This window comes from Chionomys nivalis, chromosome 7, assembly GCF_950005125.1.
Source record: "Chionomys nivalis chromosome 7, mChiNiv1.1, whole genome shotgun sequence".
NCBI classification, from domain to species: domain Eukaryota; kingdom Metazoa; phylum Chordata; class Mammalia; order Rodentia; family Cricetidae; genus Chionomys; species Chionomys nivalis.
The window spans coordinates 12,172,442-12,191,698 of record NC_080092.1 but is presented as its reverse complement, the minus strand read 5'-3'; the positions used below and the strand labels follow the sequence as shown (position 1 = coordinate 12,191,698).

Here is a 19,257-nt window from a genome sequence, read left to right as displayed (position 1 = left end):
AAGAATAACACTGAAGGGGGCTGGAGAGATGGCTCACTGCTTAAGAGCACTGGCTGCTCTTCCAGAGGACCTGGGTTCAATTCCCAGCACCCACATGGCAGCTCACCACTGTCTGTAACTCAAGTTCCAGGGGATCCAACACCCTCACACAGACATACATGCAGGCAAAACATCAATCAATAGCCGGGCGGTGGTGGCGCACGCCTTTAATCCCAGCACTCGGGAGGCAGAGGCAGGCGGATCTCTGTGAGTTCGAGACCAGCCTGGTCTACAAGAGCTAGTTCCAGGACAGGCTCCAAAACCACACAGAAACCCTGTCTTGAAAAACCAAAAAAAAAAAAAAAAAAAAAAAAATCAATCAATGTATACCAGATTTTAAAAAAAAAAAAGAATAACACTGGAAGAATCACAGCAGAACAGATGTAATGTACAAAACATACAATTTCTATAAAAAAAAACCCCCACAAAATCAAACACACACATAAACCATGTATATGAAAGTGGCAACAAAATGGTTGATATGATGGTTCTGGGGCCCAAACCCAGATAGATATGAAGATCTAAAAGTGATCCATAATAGAGTTAAAGATATTACCCAGAGGCAACACCCCTACCATTCTGACCCAGGCTGGCAGAATGGAGAGAGGTGATGATCAAGTATTTGTGAGCTTCCCAACCCATTCAATAAATACTGGAAAACAAACGAAAAACCTTACTCAAAGCAACCATGAGAGAGGTACACACTTTCAGCTGGGTGTGGTGGTGCACACCTCTGATCCCAGCACTCAGAAGGCAGAGGCAGGCGGATCTCTGTGAGTTTGAGGTCCGCCTGGTCTACAAGAGCTAATTCCAGGACAGGCACTAAAACTACAGAGAAACCTTGTCTCGGGAAAAAAAGAAAATATTTATTAAAAAAGTTTTGAAAATGTGAAATGAATAGTGGAGTTTTTAAACTATGGTACACTTGAGTTATAGATCATCATGTTACTATAAAACTGCACTACTGGACTGGAGAGATGGCTCAGAGGAGCAATTATTGCTTTTGCAGAGGGCCTCGGCTCAGTTCCCAGCACCCTCTTCTGACCTTTGTAGGCACTGAGGACATGTAATGCTTAGACATACATACAGGTAAATTATCCACACACAATATAAAAATAAAAATTAAGCCCACATTTCATGGGCTGTGGAGTGTAACTTAGTGGTAGAGCAGTTGTTTAGCGTGCATGAGGCCCTGGGTTTGAGCCCGTTACAAAAAATGAGCATTAGAAAAGTCTTCAAAACCTTACATATGCATTCCTGCTGTGCTAGCTAGTCTTAAGACAACTTCACACAAGCTGTAGACATCTGAGAGGAGGAGGGGACCTCAACTGAGAGAATGCCTCCACACGGTCAGGCTACAGACTTAAGTCATGTCCTTAATTAGTTATTGATGTGACAGGGCCCACACTGTGGGTGGGGTCACCCCAGCTGGTGGTCCTGGGTTCTATAAGAAAGCAGGCTGAGCAAGCCATGATGAGCAAGCCAGTAAGCAGCACCTCTCCATGACCTCTGCATCAGATCCTGCCTCCAGGATCCTACTGTTTGTGTTCCTGTCCTGACTTCCTTCAGTGATGAACAGCCGTGTGGAAGTGTAAGCCAAATAAACCCTTTCCTCCCCAACCTGCTTTTGGCCCTTTCACCACAGCAAGAGTAACCCTAAGTGGGACAGACATTGGTGCAAGGATTGTGGGGTACTGATGAGAGAGACCTGACCATGTGCTTTTCAGAGGATCGTGGAAAGGACTCTGGAGCTTTGGGCTAGAAAAGCCATTGAGTTCACATTATATGTGTTGGGAGAAATACAGATGAAAGGTGTTTGTCTTGTGACATTCCAGAGGGAAGTCTGAGTCACTTAAAGACTCAGAGTTAAGAATCTGTGGTTCTGGTCACTGGAATGAAGAATTAGCAGTGGTCAGTAAGATACCAGAACCACTAACGTGAAACCTTTTCTTTGTTGGGATAATCGATGCTGGTCAGCTGGAGCTGAGAAATTAGCGGTGATTAAGAGAGCAGCATCACTGAGGGAAATCTTCAGGGAAGTGTTTCCTGAGGGTCAGCACACAGAAGCTGTGGTCCAGGGGTGGCCACGGCTGTACCATACGCTGACAGTCAATAAGTCATGTGCAAGTGTTTCTCAGCTGGTACTGAAGGTATTAGGGGTCGTAGAGAGCAGCTGAGGCTTGGCACTGTGTGGCAGGGCTGGGAATTCTTTTTTTTTTAAATATTTATTTATTTATTTATTACATACACAATATTCTGTCTGTGTATATGTCTGCAGGCCAGAAGAGGGCGCCAGACATCATTACAGATGGTTGTGAGCCACCATGTGGTTGCCGGGAATTGAACTCAGGACCTTTGGAAGAGCAGGCAATGCTCTTAACCGCTGAGCCATCTCTCTAGCCTCAGGGCTGGGAATTCTTGAAGAGAGCCCAGGAGAAGCTGCTGGTGAAAGTACAGTCCAGTTGCAGTGAGGACCATGGGATGAACACCCAGGTCAGCAGCAATAGTGGCGTGGAGCCAGCCTGTCACTAGGAGACAATCTGTGTGTGCTGCAGAGGGTAGAGCCAGAGAAGAGGCCCAAGTCCTTTTGAGGAGGCCTTGAGTGGATCTCAGACATTGGACGCTGCCTTATTTACACAGGTGAAATTTGATTTTGCTTTGATTTGATTGTGACTGTACCCTGGTTCTTCCCTCTTGAAATAAGAAAGTATTTAGTGAAGCCAGGCAGTGGTGGTGCATGCCTTTAATCTTAGCACTTGGGAGGCAGACACGGGGAATCACTGTGAGTTCGAGGCCAGTCTGGTCCACAGAGTGAGTTCCTGGACAGGTTCCAAAGCTACAGAGAAACTTTGTCTCAGAAAAAAACCAATCAACCAACCAACCAATCAAACAACAACAACAACAAAAGAAATACCAGACCAGTGAATGCTTCAGAACTCCCATTCCTGGGCCAGAGGATGAGAGATACTCAAGCAGTCATAACAGAGAGGGCACAGAGCCCTCCCAGCCATGGGACCTTCCTGGGTCTGTATCTGTGCACTCTCTGGGACACGTACCTGTGTGTGCTTTCCTTGGGAAGAATAAAGGACAGCTCGGCCCCAGCATGGCTCTCCAGCATGGCATTGGGGACATGGTGGAGTACTAGCTGAGAGATACCTTCGGGATTGCAGTGTGGCTCCTTCACCAGTGTCATGTGGTAGCCAGCTCCTGGAACATACGGACCAAGTGTCAGGCCCTTTGGTGGCCCCACTGCTTCTGACAAGCCACATCCCTGTGGCTCAAATCAGACATCTGCACACTGGGTACAACTGGACCAGGACAGGGTCATCTTGGGCTCTTCCATATAGTGTCACCTCCCACAACCTATGTGGGGAAAAGTGCTAGGGAAGCTGGGTCACTGAACACAGCTAGGTGCACCTACTGGGAGCCAGAGCCTTCCTGAGGATAAAACCTCCAGCAATAATCTAAGCATGCGGTGCATCTGTCTAGTAGGATTCATGCAGATCATAGCTGCAAGGAGGAGACACAGCAGGAACTGTGGGGCTATACTGCACACGTTGAGCTCTGTCTGGCTTCTTGTCAATAATGCTTTTCAGGAAATGGCCCTTTCTTGTTCCCTTCAGAGACAAGGGTGTTGGACCCAGGACAATCAATGGCATGGCTAATTGGGCAAACAGGCAAGAAGGAACAAGCAAAACTCTCGAGGCCCTAGTAAAGATGGACAGAAGACACTCTTGGTAAAGATACCTCAGTATCTTCACTAGGCACATGGCCACTCAGGATGACAGGGCCCCTCTCTAGCCTTGCATAGACTGGGGACATCTAAGGGGTGGGTGCTTGGCACAGGAGAGGTGAGGTGAGAACGCTGGGGCGTTTTGTGGGGAGAAGTACTCTTGTATGAGGGGAGGAGACAGGTACCGTTAGACCAGGAGGTGACAACAGAAAGCCACACATTCCACACAGCAGGGGGCTGGCTCGTGACTCAGCCTGCTGGACTGGGCTGTGCAATGAACACTGCTCTTAGTGCGAGCAGCATGAAGGAAAGCACCCACGTCTACTCCCATGGATTCCTGCCCTGGGCAGTCCTGCTGTGGATTAAACAAGAGCCCTACCACTCAAGTACTCTGCCCTACTATCCCCACTGGATGGACAAGAGAAGAGAAAGCTCGAAGATGGCCTTGCCCAGCCACTATGGGGACCCTTCGCAGGGGGTAGTGGCACTGGCCCTATCATTAGATGGAAGCTGACCTCGACTCCTGCTGCCCGCTACTCACCGTATTTCTGCTTGAGGAACAGTGATGACCCACAGCACTGTAGCTCCCCCTTGGCCAAGATGGCGATGCGGTCCCCCAGCAGGTCAGCTTCGTCCATGAAGTGAGTGGTCAGCAGGATGGTGCGGTCACTCTTCTGCTGCTGAAGAAGGTCCCAGATGGCCCTCCTGGACACTGCATCCATGCCCGAGGTGGGCTCATCTAACATCAATACCTGGAGGGCAGAGGTGAAACCTTGTGACAGTGACAGAGCCATGTCTCAGGCTCAGGATGGCTGTGCTGTGTGGCCTTCTGCAGCTTGACTTGGGGGTTAGTAAGATGTCCTCACCACCCCTTGTGTAGGAGCCTGACTTGGCTGCATCAAGAGGCCAGACCCCCTGCTCTATACCTTGGAACCGGCTACGAGGGCGATGCCAATGGAGAGCTTGCGCTTCATCCCCCCACTCAGGAATTTGGACCGCAAGTCCCGCTTGTCCTCCAGACTGAGGATGTGCAACATCTGCTTGACTTCTTCAGGACACTTCTGGAGAGAGAGGCCTTTCAACTGAAAGGCGGGGAGGAGAAATATGAGTCAGGTGGCGATAACAGGTGCCAAACCCTCTAGCAGGTTCTCTGGCCTAAGAGATATCTTCCCTTGGCACGAATGGTCTCTGCTCATCTCCCTAGGATCAGCCTTGCTTTCATGGACTAGCTCCTCAGAACAGACTGCTGAGAGGCTAATGGAATACTGGGACAGCTGCAGAATCCTTGGTAGAACAGTCCCTACCCACACATTTCTGTCACCCTAACTCACCTGTGCATAGAAGTAGAGGTGTTCTGCAACTGTCAGGTTGTCAAACAGGACATCGTGCTGGGGACACAGGCCCAAACTCTTTCGGATTTGAGCCATGTCTTGGGAAATTTCATACCCATGAATATATGCATGTCCACTGGTAGGGGGAAAGAGACCTGCAGCCAAATCAAAGACCCCCAAGTTCATCATGAAAATCTTGTTCACTTGTGCAAGGTACAATGACCTCCTGACTCAGCTAACTCAACTGCCCCCATTTTACTGAGGACCGTATCCAGAAGACAGTACTGGACCCCTGCACTCGGCTACATTAGGCTCTGTCCGGCAGAGCAGTAGGAGACGAAGGATGGGACCTCAAGCTCTGTTGCAGGGCACATCACTCTGTCATAAACAAGAAACTCACTCTCATGCGCACAGTGCAGATACTGGCTCCAGCACTATCACAAGCCCCGCTCTCAACGTCAAGGTGTGTGCTACTGACAAGCACCTCAGTGCTTCAGGAAGATGAGGAATAGTTCCACATGGGTGAAGCATACAGGGAATGAAGAGTCCCCTCCTTTCCTCCTCGTATCCCTTACTCTTTCCCATGGGTACTGGCACTGAACGTAGGGCCCAATGAATGCCAGACAATCACTCCACACGGATGCACAGCTCTCTACAGTCCTGTGTGGCTGGAGAATTAGCCATTCTTGTCTTTACTGACCCCACCAGGTTTGGGCATTCATAGACAGGCTGAGATCAGGGTGGGAACCATTTAAAGGTTCCCGTACGTTCCTCTGGGTCATGGGCCTAAAACTTTACTGGGTATGAATGAAAGTGATTTGAGAAAACAAATCCATGGCTGATGGGAAGTAGCCAGAGGGGAGGGGCCTGCCTATCACAGATGGACATGGAGCTACCTCTCACCTGTTAGCATGGACATGGTTGTGGTCTTGCCAGCACCGTTGTGGCCCAGTAGGACTGTTATCTGTCCTTCATACAGGTTCAGGTTCAGGTCTCTGATGCCCATCTTGTCCTTATTACCCACTTGGAACACCTGTAGGTAAGGCAGAGAGCTGCCTGACTTCCTGTGGCTCTCAGGGTCTTCCTTTCCCTTTAGGCCTAGTATCTCAGGACACTAAAGCAGGCACCATGAACCAACACCCAGAACAGAATTGTGGGGCGAGGCTACATGCCTCTGTTAGTCCCTACATGACTTTCTTCTTGTTACTGTGCATCCAGTGTAGCCTGTACTGAGTAGTTAGTGCAAGGAACACCCAGGACTAGGTGGTCACAATGCCACAACACCACAACGCTAGCCAACCTGGGGCCAAATGTGGAGGGATGGTCTGTACCCTGGAGAGTGGGTCAAGAGCAACTGTGGGGATCCCATCCTCCTCTTTCAGGTGTTCAGGATAGCTGGAGGGAGCCAGGCCTGGAGAGAGCACCTCTAGCTGACTGGTTTGCCTTCAAGGCCTCACCTTAGACAGATGCTTGATTTTGATCCCAGCTACCAGGTCCTCTGGCTCGGCTTCAAAGTACTCAGTTCTGAGAGCCTTTTCGGGGTCACTGTCTTCTTCTTCTTTCCCTACGACAGTCCTTGGGTTTCCGCACCAGTAGGAGGGCTGGGATGCAGGCACGTGGGTATCATAGTCATTAGTGTCAGTTCATTTTATTTGTGAGCAACAAAGTAACTACCAATGACACACTAAAGACGTGCAACAACGTGACGTCACTGCACCTTCACAGGGTGTATGGCTGAGGAAACAACACCATCTTTATACTGAGTCCCTGCATGTTTTCTGATTTGACTATACCTGGGAAAGCTCTATTTCTTGCCTTCCTAATCTCGTAAATGGGCACAAGAGTGGACTGCTGTGAAATTCAGATTTAACAAAGAAAAGGGAATTTGTCATTGTTCTGAAGAGACATCACTGAGCAGCCCTGTCCAGAGCACTATCAGAGCCTAAGAAGAACGGGGTTGTATCTCTGCCCTCTCTGTTCAGCAGTGACAAGCTCCCTGTGGATGGAGGAGGGGGAGTGGGAGACTAGAGGATGTGATGTCTGCTGAGGATCTGTTAGTTCTGTCCTCAGTTCTGATGGGCACATGGTACTGGTACCAGACACATCTCGTATGGAAAGTGACTGTGACGTCAGAATGGATTTCACATAACAAAAGCCCATAATTCAATGGCATTTTCCCTCCATAGCTATGGCCGGGTGGTGGTGGTGCATGCCTTTAATACCAGCACTCCAGAGGCAGAGGCAGAGGCAGAGGCAGAGGCAGAGGCAGAGGCAGAGGCAGAGGCAGAGGCAGAGGCAGAGGCAGAGAGGCAGAGGCAGAGAGGCAGAGGCAGAGGCAGAGGCAGAGGCAGAGGCAGAGGCAGAGGCAGAGGCAGAGGCAGAGGCAGAGGCAGAGGCAGAGGCAGAGGCAGAGGCAGAGGCAGAGGCAGAGGCAGAGGCAGAGGCAGAGGCAGAGGCAGAGGCAGAGGCAGAGGCAGAGGCAGAGGCAGAGGCAGAGAGGCAGAGAGGCAGAGAGGCAGAGAGGCAGAGAGGCAGAGAGGCAGAGAGGCAGAGAGGCAGAGGCAGAGGCAGAGGCAGAGGCAGAGGCAGAGGCAGAGGCAGAGGCAGGTGAATCTCAGTGAGTTCCAGGCCAGCCTGGTCTACAGAGCGAGTTCTAGACAGACTCCAAAGTTACAGAGAAACTCTGTCTTGAAAAACACTAAAAAAAAAAAAAAAAGAAAAAAAAAGAGTAATAATGTCTGTCTTCTCTAACAACAGGCGTCACCCTGCATTTGATGGAATACAATAGCCGACACTTGACAAATACTTACTGAATCAAAAAAAAAAAAAAAATCAAAAAGAACTGGACCTAACTATCAATTGGAAGTTGCTAGTGGATGATGGTGAACCCTGGCCTGGGGATGCTGTGTCACCACTACAAATGAAGTTCACTCATTAAAAACGCTATATATTTAAGTAGAAATACGCTTCCAAACTAACAATAAACTTATAAATACGGCTAAATAAAAGTCTAAGAACTATAAATAGATGCTCAGGCATATGCATTCAAAATAACAAAACACTGTTATAATAAAAAGCACATTTTAGGTCTGGTTTATAATATGGTTCACTTTTATCAAGCAAATTGTCTGCAAGAGTCAGGCAGGGGGCGCTGGAGAGATGGCTCAGAGGTTAAGAGCATCGCCTGCTCTTCCAAAGGTTCTGAGTTCAATTCCCAGCAACCACATGGTGGCTCACAACCATCTGTTACGGGGTCTGGTGCCCTCTTCTGGCCATCAGGCATACACACAGACAGAATATTGTATACATAATAAATAAATATTTAAAAAAAAAGAAAACATAAAAAAAAAGAGTCAGGCAGGAAGTACACAGGACAAATGTGCAAAGGCTATGAAGACTAGTACTGTCAAGCCAACAGTGTCTAGAATCACACAGGAGACAACCTTCTGGGCGTGTCTGTGAGCGAGTGGGAAGACTCACATTATACATAGGTTTCATCGTTCATTCATGACTGAAGGGAAAGGAGAAAATGAACGGAGCACCAGCATTCAGGATGTCTACTTCCTGAATAGAGACGCTATGTGACATTGTGTTCCTGCTGCCATGTCTTCCCTGAAAATGAACGAAATTTATGCCCTGGCAATGTTGAACTCAGGACCTTTGGAAGAGCAGGCAGTGCTCTTAATCGCGGAGCCATCTCTCCAGCCCCTCAACAGAATGTATCTTCCCTGCCCCAAACTGTACCCAGAATAAACCCATCTTTCCTTAAGATGCTTTTATTAGGTGTTTGTCAATGAGAAAAGCATTACAAAGGCACAACCAGGCATCAACAGTGCTCCTTTCTAGTAGTGGGAAGGGCTATCTATTTCAAAAGTGTGGTTCCCATCCCCACAAAAAAAGCTTCATTGTTTTGTAGGCAGAACAGTAAGTTATTTGTTTTTAATGCTGCAGACAGACCTCAGTGTTTATAGGTGAGGTCCCGGGCTTAAACCTTGACATTATTTCTAAAAATTAAAAGATTTTTCATGAACAAGGAAGTGCGTTTGGGGGCACCAGCGGCTGTGTGCATCAGTGTTCGTGTGCCTGCATCTCAGACCCTGGGGATAAAGTCTGTCTTTATCCTATGAACAAATTATAAGGGCCCTCGGGACAGAAAGAAACGCACAGGTCAGAGTTCCCTAAGCCAGCCCTACACAGGTGTCATGCACTGGAACTGGAAGGGGTCCCGTGTGAGTGCTGGGGACACCTCTGTCCCCCAAAGAAGTGACCTGCTTGAAGAACAGGGCATCAGCACTCACCATAAGGAAGAAGTACCAGGGCTGGGGCACGCCAAACTGGCCTGGGAAGACAGCCTCCACGTACCAGGTCACCAGGCCGTAGAGCACCGAGTCTAGCAGCAGCATCCCCAGCACTTGTCCAAAGCAGAAATCGTCATCCACGTTGACAGGGTTCAGGAGGTCACGCCACTGGATGCCAGTGCCTAAGGATGCACCAGGAGTAGTCCATAACCGTCTTGGCTACACCTCCCACGTGCTGGTATTACAAGTGTGTATCACCACACTCAGCTTATGCTGAGTTAGGGACTGAATCCTAGGTAGACACAACCAGCTGAGCTACATCCCACTCCTAGACAACTTCCTTCAAGTCTTGAAGACAGCAGTAAGTTTTAAAAATTAGTAAATTGGAATACTATCAAAAGCTCATGAACTTTTGGCTCAGAACTGAAGAGCAACGGTACTTCTTCCAGAGGATCTGGGTTTGATGCCTAGCACCATTTTGGTGACTAACAACCCTCTGTAATTCCAGTTCCAGGGTATCCAGCTCCCTCTTCTGGCCTCTGCAGGTAATGCATGTATAGAGCGCACAGAAGCAAATGCAGGCAACTCTCTCTAATAACATCTTTAGTTTTTTAAATTTATTTTTATTTTTTTAGATTTTCAAGACAGGGTTTCTCTGTGTATCCCTGACTGTCCTGGAACTCACTCTGCAGACCAGGCTGGCCTTGAACTCAGAGATTTGCCTAACTCTGCTTCCCAAATGCTGGGATTAAAGGCGTGTGCCACCAATCTTCTAAATTTTTAAAAGCTCATAAACTTTGCACTTTATTGGTTACATGTTTATATACACATACATATATGCATATGTATATACTTAGGTACACAAATGCATGCACACATGAGATCTGGTCAGCGTGAACCAATAAAACCGAGCAAACTTAGGACTATTATGAAGCTCTACAAAGCTCATTGGTGAGGAGCTACAAGGCACATCAGTGTCATAGCCCTGAAAGCCCGGACCTAAGCATCTAACAGTCTTCCGTTGGCCAGAGGACCCTGAATGAAATGTTTGCTCCACAGCCTTGGTGAATATGTACCCTCAAACAGCTAGAGTTGTCTGTTTTAAGGAAAGTCACATGCATAATGTGACAGTTGTGTAGCTTGGTTCTTGTGGGACTCTTAACAGAGGGAACAGGGGCTGTCTCTGACTCTTTTACTGGCTTTTGGGACCTTTTTCCTCCTACTGGATTGCCTTGCCCAGCCTTAATACAAGGGGAGATTTTTAGTCTTACTGTTTTGTTGGTATTATGAGAGGCCTGACCTTTTCTGAATAGAATTTGAGGAGGAGAAGTGGATGGGAGGCAGCAGAGGGGAGGTGGTGGGGAAGTACTGGAAGGAGAGGAGGGAGGGGAAACTGTAGTCAGGATGTAAAATAAATACGTTAATTAATTAATTAAAAAGAGAAAAGTCACTACACAACTTTGAAAAAAGGTGTCATACATTGAGATTCTTCTATGGAAATGATTTATTTTTATTATTTTTTTAAAAAGATTTTATTTATTTATTATGTATACGGTGTTCTACCTGCATGCATGCCAGGATACCTTATCTCATTATAGATGGTTATGAACTACCATGTGGTTGCTGGGAATTGAACTCAGGACCTCTGGAAGAGCAACCAGGGCTCTTAATCTCTGAGCCATCTCTCTAGCCCCATGCTTTTATTATTTTTAAATTATGTGTAGGTAGATGTTTGTGGCTGCATGTGGGTATATGTGTGAGTTCAGGTGCCAGAGGAGGTCAGAGGAGTCAGATCGCCTGTACCTGGAGTTAGACAGTTGTGAGCTGCCTGATGTGGGCTGGGAGTGAACCCCCCCGATCCTCTGAAAGATCAGTAGGTGCTCTTAAATAATGAGCCATTTCTTCTACCATTTTTTCCTTTTTTGTTTTTGTTTTTCGAGACAGGGTTTCTCTGTAGCTTTGGAGCCTGTCCTGGAACTAGCTCTTGTAGACCAGGTTGGCCTCGAACTCACAGAGATCCACCTACCTCTGCCTCCCGAGTGCTGGGATTAAAGGTGTGCGCCACCACTGCCCGATTCTGTAAAAGGCCTTTTAAAAAGTACTAGAGGGGGCTGGAGACATGGCTCAGTGATTAAGAACATTGCCTACTCTTCCAAAGGTCCTGAGTTCAATTCCCACCAACCACATGGTGGCTCACAACCATCTGAATAAGGTCTAGTGCCCTTTTCTGGCCTGCAGGGATACATGTAGATAAAATACTGTATACATAATAAATAAATAAATAAATAAATATTTTTTAAAAAGTACTAGAGGCCTTGGAAGTTTCTGCTATTTTACGACGTCTACACTCTATCAATAGGCTACTAATGATAGAAACACAGGTGTTCTGTTTTGACCTCTTGAACTCCCTGCCCCCACCTCCTTGGTGCTGGGATTACAGACATAAAGCACCACCTTGTCTGGCTTTATTCAGTGCTAGGCAACAACCCAGACCCTCATAAAAGGTAGTTGTTTTGTTCATGTTTGTTTGCTTGTTTTGTTTTATAAGACAGAGTTTCACTCTAGCCCATGTATGGAACTCACTATGTTTCCTGGGTGGCCTCAAATTTACAACAATCCTGCTGTGACTTTCTTAGTGCTAGGATTACCTTGTTCAGTGGTATGGTTTGAATACATGGCCTTATATTCATCTGTTCCCAGTTAACAGTGTGAGAGACAGCCCTCATAAACGAACCAAAGCGGCTGGGCTGTAGTGGCACACACCTTTAATCCCAGCACTCAGGAGGCAGAGGCATGCGAATCTCTGTGAATTTGAGGCCAGCCTGGTCTATAAAGAGAATTCCAGGACAGCCAGGACTACACAGGGAAAACCAGTCTTTGTTGTTGTTTTTGTTTTTTGAGACAGGATTTCTCTGTGAAACAGCATTGGCTGTCCTGGAACTCAATCTGTAGACCAGGCTGACCTCAAACTCACCTCTGTGAGTCCCCCTGCCTCTGCCTCCTGAGTGCTGGGATTAAAGAAAAGCCCTGTTATGAAAAACCAAAAATGAACAAACAAAAGCACCCCTCCAACACAACACAACACAACACAAAACAAAACAAACAGCAAAAGGACCAAAGCTATCATAAAAAGGTCGTAAGGAATGGTTTTCCCTTTCGGTCTCCTGCTCTGAGAAACTACATCCATGATACCGTCTTGGAAACAGGTGTCCCATCTCCAGACCTCCCAGCCTCCAGAGCTGTGAGAACACATCTGACCAGAAGGGCCTCATGCAGTGAAGGGAGAGAATGACTCCCAACAGCTGTCTGCTGACCACCACACATGCTCTGGGGCACATGGATGCTCCTGTGTGCACACATGTTCACAATAAAAAAAGTAGTAAAAAAGTTTCTAAAGGGAATGGTGAGACGGATTAAGAGTATTCGCTGCTCTCGCAGAGGACTGGAGTTGGATTCCTGCACCCACATCAGGCGATTCACAACCCTTGTAACTCCAGTTCCAGGGGACCTGATACTTTCTTCTAAATCTGTGAGACCTTCACTCACATGTGCACACCCCTTACACACACACACAGAGTTGAAAATAAAAATACACTTAGAAGGCCGGGCAGTGGTGGTGCACGCCTTTAATCTCAGCACTTGGGAGGCAGAGGCAGGCGGATTTCTGTGAATTTGAGGCTAGCCTGGTCTACAAGAGCTAGCTCCAGGACAGGCTCTAAAACTACAGTGAAACTCTGTCTCGGAAAAAAAAATACACTTAGAAAACTTTCAAATACAGAAGGAGGAAGAGAATCAAGCTAATTGGTAAAATCTAGTCACTGGCCAGAGCAGGTGGGGTGACCGACACCTCTTGTGTTGTGTTTGGCTCCTAGTGGCCTTATCTGAGTTTAGGGTCAAGCTAAACACCCTAGCGCAGGTGCTCCAATCAGTTTGCTTTCCACCTGATGTGAGTCTAACTGTTAGAAACACTTTTGGCAAGACGCTTTTTACAAAGCTGCAAGAATCAGCAAGGCATGACTTGACAACTTTTGAGGACAAGACTTACCTTTGGCTTCAAATTTTCCTATGAGCTGGGCTCCCATTGCCATGGCAACATTAGATAGGAGACAGGATAAGAGCTTTTGGCTCAGGGTCATCCAGTTGTACCGAGGAGCCACGAAAAAGTAGGGGATGAAGGTGAAGTAGTACAGGAAGCCACCCACGGCAGCTGCTATGTTGGCTGTGGGGAGAAGGAGGATGGGTGCCATGAACTTGCCAAGACACTTGCGTGAGCAACAGTGGTCAGACCCCACCCCACCCAAACCCAGCACGGGGACTACAGTGTCTTCTGCAGTATTAGCCCCTCATGCAGATCTTTACCCACCTGCAGCAGTACATACACAGAAATGTGTACACATAAAACACGCTGGCAACAGCTTGAATGTAAAATAGTAACCAAGCTACTATTTTGCATATTTTTTTAAAATATTTATTTATTTATTATGTGTACAGCATTCCTTCCATGTGTGCCCGCAAGCCAGAAGGGGGCGCCAGGTCTCATTATAGATCGCTGTGAGCCACCATGTGGTTGCTGGAAATTGAACTCAGGACCTCTGGAAGAGCAGTCAGTGCTCTTAACCACTGAGCCATCTCTCCAGCCCCTTGCATATGTTTTTTTAAAAACAATAAAATGACTTAATAGGGAGCTTGGGAATTCACAGTGTGGTATGCACTGACCTGAGACATACTCATTTTTCAGAAAAATTTAAAAGCATTTAAGCTTAAAATTAAGAATAATTACTAGGAGAAATGTAGTTTGTATATTACAAGCCATCAGACAGCCCAAAACTATTGTAAACTTTTTCTGTCCAACAGAAGTCAACAAGGAAGAACACATAAGCACAAAATGACAAGAAGTTGAACCTAAAATTCAGAGAGCAGAAACGACTTGAGGTTACAGGCAGGCAAAGCTTTTATTGCTAGTATCTCAGCAGTCCACACAGTCAGACTTGCCTTCTGTCAACTTCCTTTTCCCTGTAACATCCTGCCACTCCTCTCTGGCGCATGCTCTCTGCCCTCTACCCATCATCTGGCTCCTTCCTGGGGGATTCTAGGAGGTTCTGCTATGGCCTTTATTGTATTCCTTTCTGCCTTCCTCTCAAACTCAGCCTTGGGGTCATCAAAATACATCCCTTTGACCCTGTGACCATGCATAAACCCCCTTGTTTCCATAGACCTGCATGACTCCAGTCCTCTGGACTAAGGGGAACAACAGGACTCACCTTTACTGAAGAAGGTACTGACCATGAAGCTGAAGGAGATGGAGGAGGTTGCAAAGCACAGCAGGAAGACCAGCACCAGGGAGGGGTCGCTGTTCGAAAGGACTGCTATGTCCTTCTTTACCTGTAGAAGCCAGAGTGGCAGGGTGAGGCAGGGAAGGCAGAAATGAACAAGGAGGGGCCTAAATTTCCGGGTCTCAGGGACACTGCTGGATGGGAAGGGAGTCTTGTCTCAGCCAGTGGGAAGCCCTGCTTCTTTTCCCCTGGGGTCAGTGGCCATGAATGTTCTACGGCCTAAGTGCTGGGATCTCTGCACCCTCCCTTCTTCTTGCCAAAGTCCTCACAGAAACCACACTTACTTTGACACAGAACAGCAGGGTCATGAAAGAGACCATGATGAGGAAGAACAGGAAGAACATGAGGAACCACGCACTCCAGTGCAGCCAGCTGCTGAGCCCCATCATGCGCATGTACTCCTGTGAACGGGAGACGGCATCACAGAGTCAGGTTATTATCCTGTCTGCACGCTAGCAGCTTTTCCCCACAGTCCCATGTGTGCCAGTCTGCTTATAAAAACACAGTGCCATCTACAGAGGAGGGGGCAGACCAGCACACCTGTGCTGTACGCATAGGCAGGAATTACCCAGCATACGTGGTCTGTCATGCTAGTGCCTGTCCAACAGTTCTTATCCCTGCGGTGAGAATCTAGCTCTTTTCTGCATTTCATCAGTGTTACACACCACCCATCCGGGAGGCTACCCGACAGTCAAATCAGCATTAATTGCCCTTTCCTAAGTCACGATGGTCTGCCCCACTCCCTAGCCCACCACGTAATGTGGCCTGGTCTGTTCTGCGTCATGAGAGCTAAGACCATTGGGCCCACTAAGTTCTGTCATGCCGAGAAACCCCCTTCTCTGCTTGTGCCTCATTCAGGCGTGACACAGGTACCCAACAGATGTTAAGCTGGTGAATTCTCTGCGTCCCTCAGGGATGCCTTGTATGTCGTGGAGCACCCCACACTCCCAAGTCTGCAGGGATGTCCTGTATGCCGTGGGGCACCCCACACTCCCAAGGGACACTCCCACGTCTTCATATTACTTGAGCTGATTCTGAGAAGCCAGGAGTGTCAGCTGGCATTAAGATCCAGAGTCACCCAGTCTGGTCCCCTCCTAAGGTTGGCAGACTCTGTAGGCCACTGACCACACTGACAGTGTGAGCCTTGACCAGTTTGTGGCCAAGGACACACATTAAAAGACCTAGGCATCTGCTCATTTGCCTTCCCACTTTGAAGGAGAACCCCAAAACCCTTTTAGGGAAAGGTGCATCCTGTCTCTGTGGAAGAATAGGGTTAGGTGACCTACAGCAGCTCTGACCAGGTCTTTCATTCTGGCCTGTTTATCAAGCCGTCGGGAGCAGCTCCTCCACTGATCAATGCTGCCTATGGGTTCTGGGAATCTAAAGCTGCACAGAGGCGGAGTAAAGTGAAAATTCAGCTCTTGGCTGGCAGTGTTGCTCAGTGGTAGGGTGCTTGCATTCTTGAGATCCTGAGCTCCATCTCAACACTGACAACAGAAGCAAAACCAAACAGAACAAAACAAAAACACCAGGAGGGCCTTGGAGAGGTCAGGTAAGGGGGAAAATATTATCAAAATATATGAAAAGAACTTTTTTGAAATAAAAAGTTATAAAGATAATGTAACAATTAAAAGAAAAGGAAAGGAAAGAAAAAGAGATGTGATACACACTTTTAATCCCAGCATTCAGGAGGCAGAGGCAGGTGGATCTGTGAGCTCGAGGCCTGTCTGGTCTACAGAGTGAGTTCCAGGACAGCCAGAGAAACTCTATCTCAAAAACAAAAACAAAACAAAACAACAACAACCAAGCCAAACTAAACAACAAACTAAAACCCAAAGCAAACAAAACCTCCTTTAGTGCTGCACGGAGATTACAGGCAGAGGGCATGCCCACGCTCAGAATCTCAGCATTTCAAAGAGCTTGGACCATAGGGTGTCTACACTGCATCCAAGAGGGAGCCCTGGCTGACAGCAGCAGCCTTGAGACAGGCCAACTCTTCTGAGGAGTCTCCGGACCCACCACTGAGGCTGTGCCATTCTCAAACCGACCTGTCGCACACAGAGGGTTACCTTCAGCTTTCTCTCTTTCTCCTGCACCACTGCCCGGATGATGCTGAGGGAGGTGTAGGTGAAGCTCAGCATGACCAGCAGAGGAAGCTGGTACTGGATGGCGATGAGGAATGGGTCAGAGATGTACGGTGGGAACGGGAACCTCTTGGTGATCACGCTGAGCTTCTGGAACAGCTGATGTGCAGAGGCGTTGGCATGGTAATGCATGATGGCTTTGTCTACAGCATGTTGCACTGCCAGGAAGCCCTCACGGATGTACCCTGAGTCCAAAAGCAGAGGAACGCTGTGTCATGGCGCTGCTCACTAGAGAGGGATGTGCTTTAAACAGATAGGACTTTTCTGGGTCCACAGAGGTAGGGTCAAGGAGGCAAAGGGTAACTGATACCCCACTCTGCGGACCACTAACAGCATCCGACACCATTCAGAAATTCCCAGGGAAAAGAGAATGTTTGTCACATATTGCCAGGTGATACTTCTATTTCATAACTAACACAACCCACACATAATCACAAACATGATCATAGTTTAAAAATAGCTTAATAGCCGGGCAGTGGTGGTGCAAGCCTTTAATCCCAGCACTCGGGAGGCAGAGGCAGGTGGATCTCTGTGAGTTCGAGACCAGCCTGTTCCAGGACAGAGAAACTCTGTCTCAAAAAAACCAAAAAAAAAAAAAAAAAAAAAAAAAGCTTAATATAGGACTAGGGAGACAGTTTAGTAGGTGAGAGCACTTGTTACGTAAGCATAAGAACCTGAGCCGGGCGGTGGTGGCACGCACTTTTAATCCCAGTACTTGGGAGGCAGAGGCAGGCGGATCTCTGTCAGTTTGAGGTCAGGCTGGTCTACAAGAGCTAGTTCTAGTACAGGCTCCAAAGCTACAGAGAAACTCTGTCCTGAAACCTCCTCCCTCACCCCCAAAAAAAGAGAACCTGGGTTTGGATCCCCAGAACCCTCATAAAAGCCTACCATGTACACGCTAACTGTACGGGGAAAGGGCCAGCCAAAGAAACCCACCCTGGCCCTAAAACCAGAGCTAGTGAAAGAAACATGCTTTAGCCCTGAAGCCAGAACCAAAGAAATATACCCCGATTCTGAAACCAGGGTCAAAGATACACACTTTGGCCCTAGAACCAGAGCCAGTGAAAGAAACATGCCCTGGTCCCGAAACAAGGGCCGGAAAGGCTAGAAAGGGCCGGTGAAAGAAAACCAGTTTGTCTCTGAAACCAGAGCCAAATCTGTCCCTGAAAACCAACCAGATCTGAGCTCAAGGGACTGAAATCTGACCAAGTCCCACTCTGAAAATCTTCTCCCTGGAAAAACTCCACCCCTAAGAAGTCCTATATGAGCCCTGTGCCTGTTCAGTTTGTGGCTGCCCCTTTTCCACCCTGGCAGAGGCAGCCACTCTCCTGAATTCTTCCCTCCCAGTAAATCTGAGCTGAGAGGGAGTGAGAGGAGCAGGGCTGTGTAATGGCAGATCTCACTGGGGAAGCCCTTCCCCTAGCAGAACAGAGCTGTTGCTCTTATGCTCCAGAGCTTTGTAACAACTCAACTGGGAACCCCTCTCCTGCTGGAGCAGAGCTGTTACATTGGGGAAACCTTCCCTAGAGCAGAGCTGTCGGCTGCCATGCTTACTGTGACCTGTACTATTTCCTGGCTCCCAACTGCCAGAATATTCTCCCATCTGAGCTGTAGCACCAGGATTCCCTGGCCCCCGACTGCCAGGATCCCTTTCCGTCCGAGCTGCAAAGCTTACACTAACCACGCCCGTGGCACAGGTCACCAAGTGCTGCCATTCTTCTGTCTCTGGTTTTATGACTGTAACGTCACTGATAAGTGTCAAGGCCAGTGCTGGCGGAGCAATAATTCTCATCCTTACAAGGACACTTCACAGCAGCGAATGCTGTCCTCATTGGAGAGACAGACAGGCCCAGGAAGCCACAGAGCTGGTGAGGGTTTCAGGTGAGCATGGGACACCATAAACTTTGTCTTCGAAGTCAAGCTTAGTCACCACGACAGTACGGTTTTCCCCACACATAACTGCCTGCTACTTGCTGGCGTATTGTTTCCTCAGGAGACTACCAAGTGATGCAGCCATTTTTATCATTACAACTTTGTGGGGACTTGATAGTCTAAGTAGTGGTTCTTCACGGTCCACAGCCACTTTGTTGGGGTCACACGTCAGATATCTCGAATATCAGATATTCACACTGTGATTCATTAACAGTAGCAAAATTACAGTTATGAGTAGCAATGAAGTAATTTTATGGTTGGGGTCACCACATGAGGAACTGTATTAAAGGGATGCAGCACCAGGGAGGTTGAGAACCACTGGTTTAAGGCATGAAGCCATCACTCTGCAATCTAATCTACCACTTTCCCACTGGAGGAATGTTGTGGGTTACCTTGTTCTTTCAGAGTATTCTGGGCACAGCCTTTAATTTAATTTTTTTTTAATGA

At 47.8% G+C, this 19,257-nt stretch overlaps 1 protein-coding gene across 7 annotated transcripts in view; it reads right to left on the bottom strand.

Annotated features, from left to right (window-relative positions):
- The window catches only part of Abca3 (ATP binding cassette subfamily A member 3), a 58,758-nt gene that overhangs the window by 21,287 nt on the left and 18,214 nt on the right, over positions 1–19,257 (bottom strand). For all 7 annotated transcript variants that reach the window (XM_057773650.1, XM_057773656.1, XM_057773653.1 and 4 more), the window contains 11 exons: positions 16,804–17,063; positions 15,019–15,135; positions 14,663–14,783; positions 13,447–13,620; positions 9,402–9,583; positions 6,561–6,704; positions 6,007–6,136; positions 5,104–5,258; positions 4,699–4,854; positions 4,314–4,524; positions 3,096–3,246 (listed from right to left, as the gene is read on the bottom strand). In XM_057773650.1, the coding sequence (XP_057629633.1) occupies positions 3,096–3,246; positions 4,314–4,524; positions 4,699–4,854; positions 5,104–5,258; positions 6,007–6,136; positions 6,561–6,704; positions 9,402–9,583; positions 13,447–13,620; positions 14,663–14,783; positions 15,019–15,135; positions 16,804–17,063 (1,801 nt within the window). The remainder of the gene's footprint in view (positions 1–3,095; positions 3,247–4,313; positions 4,525–4,698; positions 4,855–5,103; positions 5,259–6,006; positions 6,137–6,560; positions 6,705–9,401; positions 9,584–13,446; positions 13,621–14,662; positions 14,784–15,018; positions 15,136–16,803; positions 17,064–19,257) is intronic.